A 16002-nucleotide genomic window follows, 5' to 3' on the forward strand; every position below is an offset into this window, starting at 1 on the left:
AGATTGGTAAATAATATCAGAATGCTAAATTGAGCGTTGACAGATTCAATCACTCATTTCTGTTATAGGTCAAATCAATGTACTAAATATAGAAAATGTTGGTGTAATTCTTTTGTCATCATTTTCATATGAAAAGTGTCTTTTTGAGGCAAGCTTAAAGATTGACGTTTAATCTTAATTTATATTTTATTAGTTATAATTTATTATTTTATTAATTATTATATATAAATTAAATAAAAAATTTAAATTTATATGAATTTAAAATCTTACTTATATATATATATATATATATATATATAAACATAATTTAGCATACATTCAAACATGCACTTAATTAATTCGTCATCAAATAAATAAAGGCATGATATATTCCTATTGTATGAACTATACTTTTTTTTTTATAAAGGTGTGAAAAACAAAAATCCATTAGGGATAGGTTTGAAATATGTTTGGTTCAAAATTTCTTTTCTCTCGATTAATGGTTCGATATTTCGACTATTGAATAATATGTTTAATTTTTTTAAAAAATAAAACTCATACTGTTTTAGAAATTACAAATAAAACTATTTAAACAACATTATTATGCTAAAATAAATTTTTAAATAAAAAATATCTTACATTAATTATTTTACTTTAGACTCATATTTAATCAAAATTAATTTTATAAAATTATAAAAATATGATTAAATATATAAAATACTCACTCGTATTTGCATTTAATCAATCCATAGATGCATGTATAGGAGGCACTACTTCTCAATATATTTTTACTGATACATACTATATTTTTAAGAGAGAATATATCTTAAAAATGTTCAGTTTTTCAAAAAAAATAAAATATGTTCTAATAATACTTAATGCACAAATCACATCAAGAGAGAATATAGAAATATAATTTATATATAAGTTAAAGGTAACCAGCACATTTTTAAAATTAGCACAATTATGTTACTTAGTTTAGCAATAATGTATTTTAATTTTTTAATTTTTGTATTTTAAATATTAAATGAGTATTTTTTTTTTTTTACAAAACTTTAATCTATATAAATTGTATTTATTTCATATAATTTTTTAAAATCTATCAACTAAAAATATTTTTTTTTCAAAATTTCAAAAAAAAAAATTCATCACTTAATTCTATAATAATATATAAGATGTTAAAAGTGACAACTTTATATTAATTAAAATTTGATTGATATATTTTTTATTATTTAAAAATTAACTAATATTAAAAGTTGTCGTAGAAATTTTTTTGTATTAGCGTGAATGTTCACTGCTTTTAGTAATTTATGTTTTGAATTTTAGATAAATTTAGTTAAATAAATCTTAAAAAATTATATAAAATAAATATAATTTATATAAATTAAAAATTTATGTAAAATATTATGAATTTTAAAAATTTAAAATTGAAATGTCTAAGTTAAACTTGATTATATTTTATGTCTTAAGAGTTATATTTAATTTTAAAATAAACATATTTAATGCTAATTTGAACACGATTGTGCTACTTTTGTGCGAATTATATTTTTATTTTTAAACAAATATGTCCATGTTAATTTGAGCATGATATGAGTTGGAAAAAATTGACATATTTTAAGATATTTTTAAAAAAATGATATATTTGAAATTTTTATTTTTATTTTCTTTATACATAAAACTTTTACTTAATTAGAAATATTTTGTTTTCAGATTATACATTAATAAAAAATAATTATTTTTTTACATTTTAAAGTATTTAAATTTTATAAAATATAATTATATTTATGAAACACATAGATTAACTAATAGTTAACTTATTTTAAAACTTAATTTATGATCTTAAGATCAGATCAATTGTGAAAAAATGCTTGTGATCTAAATAAAAAAATTATTTAAACCTAATTTCATATTCAATAAATAATTATATTTAGTGTTTATTAAAAAGATCAATAAATAATTATCTTTACAGAAAGCCATGAAAAAAAATACATATTAGTAATTAGTAATGTAATATGTATGTAACCATTACAATGAACCCCTTGACATTTTTGACTAAAACTATTTTGGTGGATTGACACTGTTCTAATTGCTGCTTTTATGTAATCGGACACGACACTGACACGGACACACATACCAATTCCAATTTACGCTCCTGGCATGTCTTGCCTCTGTTCTTATGTAAATGGACACTGACGGACACACGTATCCCAATTCCAATCTAGGCTCCTCGCATGTCTTGCCTCTCTAGCGTGGATCAACCAAAGAGTCGCCAGAAAACAAATCCCGGCAACCATGGCAGGTTGCTATCTTCCTTCTTCTTTTGTTCAATTGCTCTTCTCTAATTGAAATTTTAGTCACCAAGAAAATTGAGTTTCTCGTATTTGGGTTGTTTTTCAACAACTCTATTTTCAGTTTTTAAGTTAGCCAAGGTTCTTTTATGTTTTTTTTTAATCTGAACTGAAAATTGTTGTATGAGAACAGTATTCATGTTCTTGATACCGATTTGCATGTCTTATTTACTATTTTCTCTCTTTAATTTTTATTTTTTCTTTTGTAGGAGAGGTGGTGGGAAATTCTACCCAAGTCTTGGAAATTAATTTTGAGAAAAATTGTTTTTTTAAAAGGAAAATGCTGATGCACTCTTTATGGAATTAAAACTAGAATTTTTTTTATTAGAAAACGTAAAAAATACTTATGACTGTGATTTTTAATGCATTATAACATTATTTCTAGTAAAAATTTAGTATTTTGATTCCAGTCCAGCTATCATAGAGTACTATTAGCCAGACAGGTTTTTAAAAGCTCATATTTTTTGGTACAGGAAATTTTGACTTAGGAGAATGTTCACTCCCATGTAAGATCAAGGAAGAGCCCCAACTTCAACGAGGATTGATGGCAGGAATGCAAATTACTTACCAACAGGTTGTTCTAAAATCAAATCAAAACCCTAATTTTGCAAGAGTAGAAGGCCAACCAGGTGAGCCAACTTACTGTTGGCATTTCAAATGCTTGCTCAGAAAGCTGACAAAATAAAAAAGAGATTACTTTTTAAAAATAAGATGAACAAAACTTGATTGATTACATTGTCAGACTTGATCAAATTTTCAACTAAATAAACAATGTTAGTCATAAAGACTTCCAAGCTCCTTTTAAATTTAATGTGCTGTGGTTTTGTGACTTGAAGCATCACTAAGAGTAATGTTTGTAGGTAACATTGGCTTCAAACTTTACTGGAAGAGTGTTGGATTGTTTTGTATTGTCAATAGATTGGAATGTGTTGCTCTGATGTTGCAGCTGTGAATAAACTTGGTGAACATTATCAACCTAAATGCCTAAATGTCAACTGTACTGCAGTACTATGATTTTGTAGATATTAGAGTTAATATTTAATGAATTTAGTGATGAATTAAAAGTTTAAGATGTATGCTAAATTGCTAATCATATTGAAGTTTCAGGAAACTAAATGATGAATGGTGAAGTATTTTTTTAAATGTGAGAAATTGGAAATTTCCATGCATAGGTGTATTTGGTATTTTGGTTTATGATGAGTATTCATGTAATCATTAAAGCATTTTATTTTCTGTAAAATGATAAACTGTTGATACCCTTTCAATGGTGTATACTGTACTTCTAGCTTGAAATGCTTGTATATACATCTGAAAATTGATAATTTTCCCATTTGCTTTGTTTGTATAGCTTTGTAACATCAGATACATGTGGCTCATTTGTATGAGGCTATAGTTTCTCCTGCAAAAAAAAAAAAAAAAACTAGTGATTTTGAGAAAATTCCATTTATTTTCTGCTATAAACCAAACAATTACGAAATTTCAACTCTGACATGGCTTTAAAGGATTAAGTGTATTTTTGCTTCACCAACCTTTTTCACAATTGTGAGGGGTAGGGTTTACACATGCCATTTTTTCTTAGTTGATTGAGCTCTATTTATTTCATGTGACTAAATTTAAATCCTGGTTGCAATGCCCTTCCTTTTCCTGGCACAAAATCCAGTGCATTGCAAAAGAAGCTAAAGTATCATAGTGTATTATATGGATTTTTCAGGTTTGCATCAAAAAGTATACCAGACTCGAAGTTCTAATGCCAAAGAGAAAGTAAAATACATGGTTTGGACAACTGAGATGGACAAGTGCCTCACTGAGGTACTTGCTGAGCAAGTGAAAAAGGGGAACATAGTAGATAACATCTTAAAGCCAGCAGCATTTTCCGGCGCATTGAAAACATTAAATGGAAAGTATGGTATGTGTGTGACAAAAGGACACATAAAAAATCGGTTGAAGACGTGGAGGAAGCAGTTTGGGGTTTTGAAGGAACTCCTTACTCATAGGGGATTCATGTGGAATGAGACAAAAAAGATGGTTGTTGCAGATAACTCTGTTTGGAGTGATTACATCAAGGTAATCCCATTACATGTGATATGATATGCATTTCATCAGTTTTCAGTTTCATGTTGATTTTCTTGTCTGATGTTCTTATGTTACCTGCAGACACACCCTGATGCAAGGGTTTTTCAAGGAAAGTCTATAGAAAACTATGATCAATTATGTACCATCCTTGGAAGTGATCAAGTAGTTGCAAGCTTTTCTGACAATGTTGCAGAAATAGATGTGAACTTTGCAACTGATAAGGAGGATCCAGATCTTGCAATTGTGTCTGGAATACAATCTGATGGAAACCAGACCAAAAATCTCAGGTGGACAGTTGAAATGGACAATTGGCTTGGAAAGGTTCTTGTAGACCAAGTGAGGAAAGGGCTCAAAGTAGATAAAGTTTTGCAGAGAGAAGCATATGACACAGCTGTTTCATCCATAAATGCAAAATTTGATTTTCATCTAACAAAATACAACATAAAAAATCGGCTTAAAACTTGGAAAAAACAGTATGAATTGTTGAAGGAACTTTTGTCTCATACTGGATTTGAGTGGGATGAAACTAAGAAAATGGTCATTGGAAATGATTCTGCGTGGAATGACTACATTCGGGTATGTTGTCACCTATAGGATTTACATATTCTGACCACACAAAAGTTATTTGAATGACTTATTCCTTCTTTTACTTTTGTTGAGTAAACCTTTCTGCAATATGAAAAATGAATTTTCTTTAAATTCTTTCCAAAAGTCATCAGCCATTATCCTCATAGATACAATTAATCGGGGATAACATTTGGGAGTGGGTATTTTGAAACCCCTTGTTGTCCCTTGCTAGTTGCTAAGAGGGCATCTTTCTAGCATGAAATATTTGTACATGCAGATGAAGCTGCTTCATTTTTAGAAGGTTTTCAATTGAATCATGCACTGTTCAAATAAATGGTGGTTAGATGAAGTAATTAAGGAAAATGCAGGTTTCTTTGTCAAGATGGATACCATGATGTTTTTTCTTTGTTTGGTACAATCATTATGTTTTCACTTACATGTTACATGACGTGGTAATTATCTTTATTGTTTGATTGGGTGGCAAGGCTTTTCTTTTAGGGAGGAGTTGGAGGAGATTAAATGATTAGTTAGAAAGTTGATTGCATTGCTACAGTTTTGTTATTAAACGGCTAACCCCTTCCTTTGCTTGATGTCCCTCATGATGCAGATTATCATTTATTACAACCTATTTATTGTGTCTGAAGAAAAGGATATATAGAAAATAGCCCAAATGAACTATAGTGGCAAATACCCTTACTTTTATGAAAGGAAATTCACTTGTCTACCATGTTCAGTTACCTACCTAGCTCATTTTCTGTGTTGAACTTGACCTCCTTAAATTCAAAATCAATATGTGCTGGCCATGACCATCATGTAAATTAATGATATCTATAAGCATTTAATTTGAAATCTTCACCAATGGCCATGAAATGCTCAAAGAATTATTAAGGAACCATTGTGAATAACTTATTTTTGTTGCATGCTGTTGAGATGAGAGAAAACAAGAAGGTATGAGAGGAATTCCGCATGTTTCAACTACACCACAAGATGTATATTTATATTAATAACGAAAATCGTAATCATAACTATAAAATTAAGGACAAATATACGATTATCTAATTACTATAATTATAAGGATACTATTGTCCTAAATAATATATTTACATATATTTAACACTCTTCTTCAAGTTGGAGCATATAAATAATAAGCACCAAGCTTGTCACATATGTATTGAATACGAGGATCCCTTAAAAACTTTGTGAATACATCTGCCAGTTGATAATTTGAATTGACAAAACTTATGGCAATAACTTTGGATAACATCTTTTCACGAAGGAGGTGACAATCAATCTTAATATGTTTCGTTCGTTTGTAAAAGACTGAATTTGAGGCAATGTGTAAGACTGTCTAGTTATCACAAATGAGTGTCATTTGTGTATCTTCTCTAAATCTCAATTCTTTAAGTAGTTTTTTCAGCCATATAAGTTCACATGTGGCTGAAGTCATGGCTAGATATTCTGCTTCTACACTAGAAAGAGAAAATCACATTTTGCTTCTTGCTCTTTTAGAAAATTAGATTATCTCTAATTAAAACACAATAGTCAGATATGGATCTTCTGTCATGAGAGCCTACATAACCTGCATTAGAATATCCAATAATTTTATCATAACCCTTGTTCTTGTACAGGAGACATTTTCTTGTAGCACCTTTGATATACTTCAAGATGCAAATCAATGCATCTCAATGTCCTTCATTGGAAGCGTTGAGAAACTGACTTACTACACTAACAGCAAAAGAGATGTCGGGTCAACTAACTGTGAGGTAATTTAGTTTACCAAATTTCTATATTTTTCTGGGTCAACAAAAGGCTCTCCCTGACTTAGTAGAAGTTTAGAATTAAGATCCATAGGACTATATACAGGGCCCCCATTAAACCTGTTTCCTCCAATATATCCAATGCATACTTTCTTTGAAAAATTACAATACTATGCTTAGATTGTGCCACCTCTATTTCTAAGAAATATTGAAGTTTTCCAATGTCTTTTGTCTGAAAATTGTAACATAAGTTGTTCTTCAATTATGTAATGCCATGATGGTCACTGCTAGTGATAATAATATCGTTCACATACAAAACCAAGTAAATGCATCTTGTGGCTGAGTGGTGATAAAAAAATGAGTGATCAATTTCACTTCGAATCATCCCAAATTGCTGAATCTACCAAACCAAGCTCTTGGAGACTGTTTAAGACCATACAAGGATTTTCGAAGACGACAAACTAATCCTAAAAACTCCTCTTGAGCAACAAAACCAAGAGGTTACTCCATATAAACTTCTTCAGCAAGGTCGCCATGAAGGAATGCATTCTCAATGTCAAGTTAATGAAGGTTCTAAAGGAGGTTGACAGCCATGGACAAGATCAAGCACATAGAGGTCATTTTAGCCATTGGAGAGAATGTGTCATCATAATCCATGTTAAAAATTTGAGTATAGCCTTTTGTCACAAGACAAGTTTTAAGACGATCCACTTGACCATCAGGACCCACTTTGATAATGTATATCCACTTGCAACCAACAAAACATTTACCTGAAGGAAGAGGAATAAGGTCCCAAGTGTCATTCCTGTGAAGCATGCACAATTCATCAAGCATTGCTTGACGTCAAGCGAGATGTGAGAGAGCTTCTGCTGTATTTATAGGAATAGAAACAAAAGACAAAGAAGAAAGACACATATATTGGGATGAAGATAGACAATGATATGATAAAGCAGCAGCATGATGAAGAGAAAGGTTACAAGTAGAACGTGTACCTTTTTAAAGTGCAATAGGAGATCAGTGTCAGATGATAGGACTGGAGGAGGCACATGTGTTGGAACTGGCAGAGGGTCACATGGTATTTCAACAGTGGGCAAAGGTGGCCGACGATGGTACACTTGTAACAGACGTAGAGGAGGGTCATTAATAGGAGGTGTGACCTCTAGGGGTAAAAAACAACTAGAATTGGTGGTTAAGGTATGACAAACTCTGGTTCTAACTCAGACACTGTAGGAAAACTAAAAAAAGGAATAGAATCAAAGTAACATCAGTAAATATAAAATAACGTTTAAGAGTTGGAGAGTAACGCTTATAACCTTTTTGAGAATGACTATAACCAAGAAAAATACATTTGAGGGCACAAGGAGAGAATTTGTCATTACTTGGACTAAGATTATGTGCAAAACATGCGGACCCAAACACACAAGGTAGCCAATTGATAAGGTAACAAGTTGTTAAGACGGCATCTCCCCGAAAACAATATCAAACACATCTATGTAAGAGTAGAGTGTGAGTAATTTTAATAAGGTGTCTGTTTTTTCTTTCAGCAATCTCATTTTGTTGAGAAGTATGAGTACAAAAAGTTTGATAAAGTATAACATTAGACATCATGAAATTTTGAAAAGAATGTGATAAGTACTCCTTAGCATTATCACTACGCAAAGTGCAAATTGGAAGACCATTGAACTTTAATTTCCTTAAAAAATTTTTAAAAAATAGAAAATAATTCAGAATGATCTTTCATTAAAAATAACCACGTGCAACAAGAATAATTATCAATAAAAGTAACAAAATACCTAAAATCTAGAGTGAAAACAGTACAACTAAGATTCAAACATTAGAATGAACCAAACTAAAAAGCGATGTGGCTTGCTCATTTTGACGACTTGGAAAGTAATTATGGACTTATTTTGTAGTTGACACAACCCACAAGAAAGTATAAATAACTGAGAGAAACTTGACACCAATAGTTGTAGTTTTTGAAGACTCGGATGTCCTAACCTAGCATACGAAAGAAGAGGGAAATTCACCTCCAAACCAGCATGTGTGAGCGGTTGAAGTTGATATAGTCCATGTGACTCACAACCGGTGCCAATCATCTACCCTGTTGTCCGGTCCTTGAGAAAAACATAATTTGTAGTAAATGAGACAACGCAATTAAGTGTGTGAGTGAGCCAACTTATAGATAAAAGATTAAAAGGAGAGACTTAAGAACATATAAGACATTGTCAATAGATAATAATGGAAGAAGAGAGAGACAGTGCCAACACCTTGAGATTGTGTGTGAGACCCATTAGCCATAGTAACAAAAGGTAAGTATTCAGATGTAGAGAGGGAGGAAAAAAGGATTTGTTACTAGTAATATGATCAGTGGTACCTGAATCAAGCACATATGGACTAAGAGATGGGGAATGAGAATTAATAACAAAAGAATTACCTATGTACACAACAGAAGCAGTGGAACTAGAGGCCTGACGATCCGCATACCAACAAAGGAAATTGTTGAAGAATGTTGGTGGGATGTTAGAAGGAGCAGGAGCCACCATGGGTCAACCTAGAGAGAGAAACACAACTAAACAATGGTAAAATAAGGTAAACAACAACAGCTGTGGTGAGAAGCTAGTAAAAAAAAGCACGCCGAAAAAGTGTCCGGCAATGTGAACAGTGGCAGCAAAAAAAGCCTGCTGTGAGGAACATTACGGCCGAAAAAAGGCGCCGGAGAGTGAACAGAACATCTGGAAAAAGTCGCTAGAGAGTGAATAGTGCTGCTGGAAAAGTCATTGAAGAGTGAACAGTGCGGCCGAAAAAGAAAAACAGAAACTCTCGACACTGTTTCTAAAAGGAAAAAGTTACACCTATGAGCAGTAGGCCCACATGGAAAGAACAAATTAGGGTTTCTTCCTTGTTAAGCTCTTGATATCATGTTGAGATGAGATAAAACAAGAAGGCATGAGAGGAGTTCCGTGTGTTTCAACTACAACACGGGATGTATATTTATATTGATAACGAGAATCGTAATCATAGCTACAAAATTAAGGACAAATATACGATTACCTAATCCTTATAATTATAAGGATATTATTTTCCTAAATAATATATTTACATATATTTAACACGTGTAACTGTAGACAACTAGACGTAGAAGTTAATAATCTTTTTCTACAGTTTTTAGAGGTAATTCCTCTTCTAGAGAAAGCATTTGGTAAGATTTTGATGTCATAAAATTTGAAGTTCAAAGAAAGAAAAATGTGCAGCTCAAAGTTGTTTTTACCAGGCTAATTGTTTGTCAAAGCTGCAGAGATGTTTTATCCAAAATAAGTTGGAGAAGAGTGATGCTATGATAAACTTATCGTTTATAAAAGTAGATAAGAATGCCAACTGACAAGATATTTCCTTCTTTGTACTACTTGGTATTCTTTTTTCACCATTTCACAATTCTCTTAAACAAGGAACACCATGAAAACAGGCTGATGCTTTTGCATTTATTAATAAAGAAAAATATTGACCTCAGTTCTTAAGGATGATTTTAAGTAACTAAAAGCGACAAGTTTTATCAGGAAAGAAAATATTTACTATATCAAGAATATAAAAGTGTAATAAATGTTTTTTTTTTCAATAAAATAAATACTATTTTTAAACACTTAAAATTATTCTTAAGGGTCAGGTTAGCAAAACCTATTAATTAAAACCTACTAATTAAAAATGTAAATAGAAAACATGCTACCATATTATTGAAGTTTCTCTTCTATTAGTAAATAAGAGACCTATCTGAAAATTATTTTCATCATAGGCGATAGCAATCATAAGTAGAATTCAGATATTCTGTTAAATGTTTTTACAGACTCCACTTATCACAATAACAACATTAGAATGAATAAAAATGTTTTATATGCACAAAGTAGTATATTCATTAGTATGCTTGCAATGAACTAAAATTGAAATTGTTTAATCAATAATTAAAAATTGCAATTTTTTAATAGGTTTATTGAAATAAAGGAAAACTAATAGTTCTTACCAATGAAGACAGCTGGGGTTTATCTCATCATTGCTGACTGAAGTGTGTTTGATTGTACAAAGTGGCATTGGGCAGTTTCAAGGCATTGAACTGTTGATTCCCTCATTTCAATCACAGCCGCTGGTTGACAGTCTTTCTGAAAATCAAATACAATTGAAGTAGTTACATAACAAGAATCAGAATGATTTATCATTCTTCTCATGTATTTCAGTATGCAACTGTGGTGTGTCTGTGATTGTTGTGAAATATATTTTACTGCTTCAAATTGTTCTAACTTCCACATGATATTAATGAAAATGAAAAGAATAGATCAGAATTAGCTATAAGTTTCTTTTAAACAGATCTGCAATCTTTTAATGATCCTCAGTTTAAAGTTTCGTGGTGCCTTGAAAATGTAATTTAATATCTTCATAGCATTCGTACTCAATTCTGTGTATTCAAGTATCATATTTAAACAGTGTAGTTTTAATTCAGAATTTGGTTTAAGAATCAGATATGTCAAATTATTTATTATTTTAGCCTGAAGAAATATTCATAAGGATTTGATCACAAATATTTGATCTTTCAAAGTTTTGCAACATTCATGACTTCATGTTACTCATGCCAGACACATCCAGATGTAAGGACTTTCCGTGGTAGAGTATTTGAGAACTATGATCAGTTCTGCACTATCTTTGGCCATTTTAATGAGCCTTTGCATTGTAATGAATCTGAGCCTTGTGATGAGCCAGTGGAGGCTCTAAGTGTCTGTCCAGCTAACTATGATATCAATGTTAAAGATCAAGGAAGGCACATTAGGTGGACAAGTGATATGGACGACTGTCTTAGTGCAATCCTGGTGCAGCAAATAGAACGAGGTAACAGGAGCAAATTTGACTACAAATTGAAACCTGCTGCATTTGAAGCAGCTGTGTTGGGTATTAGCGAGAAGTTTCAGCTTGATTTGATGAAAGAACATATTAAAAATCGTCTTAAAACATGGAAGAAACAATATGACATTCTAAAAGAACTTTTGAACCAGAGCGACTTTGAATGGGATGAGAAGCGAAAAATGGTGATTGCTAATGATACTGTCTGGAATGAATATATTGTGGTACATATAAACTTACTTTTAATCTCTCTTAACATCTGTTATTGCATAATGATGATATTCTGGAGCTTATTATGTATACTTTCTTGAACAGAAAAATCCTGATGCTCGACTTCTTAAAGGACGAGTTATCAGAAACTATGATGAACTGTGCATAATTATAGGTCATCGTGACCCACCAGGTAGTTCCATGAATGGTGCTCGTGCTAATATGGGCATGACTACAGACGATGATGATATGGAGGCTCAAGAGACAAATTACCATAGAACTAGCTCCGCAAAGGACAAAGGGAAGCATGTAACATGGACAGATGAGATGGATTGTTGCTTGACAGAGCTGCTATTTAATCAAGTAATGTTGGGAAACAAGCTTGAAAAAAATTTCAAGACCTCAGCATATATAGCTGCTGTAACTTTTCTAAATGAAAAATTTGGCCTGAATTTAACAAAAGAAAACATTGTAAGCCGGTTGAAAAAATGGAAGAAACAGTATGGTCTCTTGCAGGAAATGCTTTCTCATGGGAGATTTGAGTGGGACGAGGAACATAAGATGGTTGTTGCAACTGACTCAGAATGGGATGAATACATTAAGGTATATTCTGTTTTCCTTCATATTAATTTTAGTTTCAGAACTTATTCTGGATTATAACATTTATTTGTTATTGTAGTATTTTAGCTAGCTCCTAATGGGTTATCAGTGTTAGGTGATAAACCCTGTGATCTGATGATAATCTTCAACCTTTTGTTATCCACACTTTATACTGTTTAAGTTTAACCGGAGAGTCTGAGACCCATTATGATAATAACTGCCAAACTACTCCAACATTGTCTTTGTAGTCTTCATATCTTTGTTCTTTATGTTTACTTGTTTGATTGTTAGGATGGCTCTTGTTTCTGTCAACTACAGCCACTACCACATATTTTACACTGTAATCCTATTGCGATGCTAAACATTTTTTTCTGTCATCATTCATCTGTGTTTATTCAGAAACATCCTGATGCTAGGCATTTGCGAGACAGGCATATAGAGAACTACCATGAACTAGGTATGATTGTTGGCAATGGGCAAGGAAGTGGAAATTGGTCTGAAAACTTTGAGAGGTTTGATGTAAATACTGCACCTACACCTAACTATGAAGAGCATGCAGAAACTCCAGCACAGTTATTAGCTAATGAAGAGATGAGCCATGGTAATGCAAGTGACGAAGTGCAAGGTTTGTCTGAGCAGACAAGGGCCAAGCCTTCATCATCACATTCAAAACAACCATCAAAAAGGAGACGCACCAGTGATGTCATGCTAGAAATGATGAATGTTATGGCTGCAGATATCAGTCGGATAGCTGATGCATTGAGTGAAAGTAATAAGAAAGTGTGCTTGGAGGAAGTGGTTGAGAAGGTACAGAATATGCCTGACTTTGATGATGATCTCATCATTGAAGGTTGTGAATATTTATGTTTTGATGAGAAAAGGGCATTGATGTTTTTGAAATTAAATGAGAGATTAAGGAAAAAGTGGTTGTTGAAAAGATTGCGTGATCAAGGTAGTTAAATTGATCTTTGAATTATTTTCATCTTAGCATGTTCTTACTTCTCTAGTTTTGGTAGTAAATTATGTAATAAAAACAAACATTGAAGGGTAATGGCAAAGTTATGGAATGACAAGCTGCTTCAGCTTTCCTTTGCTGTTTACTTATTGCTTTAGGGTGTGTTTGGGAGTTAGTTAAGGAGGGGAAGGGCAAGTTTTTCTATTTTTAATTAGCATTCTCTAATTTATATATATATAAAATAAAAGTCATAAAATGATATATATCAACTTTTTATTTACTTTTATATATCAACAACAATAACAATCAAGTCTTCTCTCGTTTGGTGAGGCCGACCACCTGTATTACATCATGTCATTGGGTTCGGTCAAAAACTATATTATAAAATATATTATTTATCAATCATTCTCTTTTAATAACTCCTGTCGTCATTTTCTATTTTAACACCCGGCTTGTATTCTATGAGTAACTTGTTCCTTAATTTCATTAAACATTCGCAAAAGAGATTGAGAAAGAGAGATAGAGAAAGAAAGGATTTAATCTTTTAGAATGTTGTTGATGATTAACTGACTGACACACAGTGATTTATATAGAGTTCACTAGTCCTAGCTGTACAACTAGTGTTGCAATATCTTCTCTGATTTAGAAACATATTTTCTGTAGAGATATTCCTCTGAAGTCTGAAGTTATTTTGTAATTATTTTTCTGTTTATTTTATTTTCCTATATATCAAATATTGCTTTCCCTATTTAGAGAATTTGGTTGAGATCTGTCACCTTAATTATAATAATCAATTCTCCTTAATTAGAGGGGAATCTCTGCTGTACATGTGTGAATATATCTTTTAGCAGCTTGCCTCTAATGTAATATACATTATTCAGTTCAGAACTTCATCGTTCAAGTTATCAGAGCTCTCTAGGGGGTGCTCTGGTGTAACTATTCCTTTTCGTTTTTAAACCCTAGGCCTTCATCTCCACCTATTATCCCAGTGTCTGAAGTCCCTGTAAATAATCCCACTCTCTTGGAATCTTCCAAAACAAATATGTATGCCTCGGAATTGCAAAATTGGGGAGTAGTTGTACGATTGAATGGAAAGATTATTTGCAGTGACAAGATTGGTGAAGCTGACTTTGACGGGGAAGCAAAACTTGACTATCTCTCAAAGGACCCACTTGCAAGTGGTGATGAGTAGTTCAAGTTCAAGACGTGGGGTGCTGAAGATACAATCATCATGACCTGGTTGCTGAACATGATGCACATTGAGGTGTCCCAGAACGTCATGTTTCTGGAATCAGCAAAGGAGATTTGGGAACCAGTCCAAAAGACATACTCAAGAGCCCAAGATGCTGCTGTCGTCTATGAATTAAAGACACATATTGCAAACACCCAACAAGGTAATCTTTCAGTTAGAGAGTATTTCAATGGGTTGACTAGTTTATGGAAAGAGAAGAACTTGTAGGAATATGAAATTGAAATCAAAAGAAGACAATCAAGCTAACCTTCAGGAGGGGGAGAGAGATTGATTTTATGAGGTGCAATCCCTCAATAAAGAAGAGATTGAGAAGTTGTGGCAGTTTCTTGAAACCATAACCAGCTTAAGCTCTCTGCTCATTCGACTCTATTAAGGCTCCTTATATAGTCCGCGAGACCTGGATCATACACTCAGGTGCAACTGACCATATGACCCACTCCCCAAATTTGTTTAAAACCTACAAGCCTTGTTCTATTGAAAGGTCCATCTTTGTTGCAAATGGAAAATCCATTATTGTAGACAAGGTAATGTAGAAATTTCACGACTCTTTAAAAGACACCTCTAAGGGACTGGTTCAGTTCTTAAAGAAAGGAACAAAAGGGTAAACTTTTCTTTATTGAATATTCTCTGTTGGGGCAGAATTATCCACACTAGAGGAAGAATCAAATGAATACAAAGAACATTTCCAGTACTTTGAGAGCTTGGTCTCTCCCACGCTATTACTATTGTCTAACCGAACGCCCCCCTTTTTCTCTAACTTCTCTACTTGCTTTCTGTCATTTATAATTATCCTCAACTAATTGGGCTTCTCTCATTCTTTTGAGCCTCCTTGTATAGACTTCTCTAGTTAGGGGTTTGGGCCTACTACTAACACACCCTTCATGTCCCACAAATTTCCAACAACCTTCTCCCCATCCACCAAATCATAAAGAACCTTGATTGCCTTGTTATTTTTAATTCCTCTCACTGTGTGTTTCAGGACCAGAAGCAGGGGAAGATGATTGGATATTCTAAGGAATATAATGTATTATACTACCTTGAGAACACAAGCCCTTTCCAACCACAGAATTCTGTCAAACAGTTTTGGTTGTTTTCTTTGTCTGCTGCCCAAAATGTATCAAAGAATGGTTATCTATGTGATGTCGTTAGAACATTGTAGGGAAGGTCAACCACCTTTTTCGTTGATGAAATCTATTTTTCCTACTTTGTTTAAGGATGTTAATATCAACACATTGGATTGTGAGTCTTGTGAAATAACCAAACATCACGAAGTAAACTTTCCTGTGGTTAATAAAACATCAAATTCACCTTTTTCCTTGATTCATATTGACGTTTGGGGACCCTCGAAAGTCTCTAGTGTTAATGGAGAGAAATGGTTCA

At 32.5% G+C, this 16002-nt stretch overlaps 1 protein-coding gene across 6 annotated transcripts; it reads left to right on the forward strand.

Annotated features, from left to right (window-relative positions):
- Nucleotides 1-2067: 2067 nt before the first annotated feature.
- On the forward strand, nt 2068-13652 carry LOC113854889 (L10-interacting MYB domain-containing protein-like). Of its 6 annotated transcripts, none has more exons than XM_027486191.1 (8): nt 2104-2278; nt 2801-2956; nt 4039-4391; nt 4482-4976; nt 6596-6730; nt 11344-11829; nt 11921-12418; nt 12815-13513. In XM_027486191.1, exons 1-8 carry the CDS (start codon nt 2272-2274, stop codon nt 13373-13375), a joined length of 2691 nt encoding a protein of 896 aa, XP_027341992.1. In that variant the 5' UTR covers nt 2104-2271; the 3' UTR covers nt 13376-13513. The 6 variants fall into 6 exon arrangements, with proteins under 6 accessions (XP_027341993.1, XP_027341992.1, XP_027341994.1 ...); XM_027486193.1 differs by having other exon boundaries at nt 2801-2901; nt 12815-13509; XM_027486194.1 differs by having other exon boundaries at nt 2106-2278; nt 2537-2901; nt 12815-13652.
- The last annotated feature ends 2350 nt before the right edge of the window (nt 13653-16002 follow it).

Source organism: Abrus precatorius, unplaced genomic scaffold (assembly GCF_003935025.1).
Source record: "Abrus precatorius isolate BTA unplaced genomic scaffold, Abrus_2018 Scaffold11, whole genome shotgun sequence".
NCBI classification, from domain to species: Eukaryota; Viridiplantae; Streptophyta; class Magnoliopsida; order Fabales; family Fabaceae; genus Abrus; species Abrus precatorius.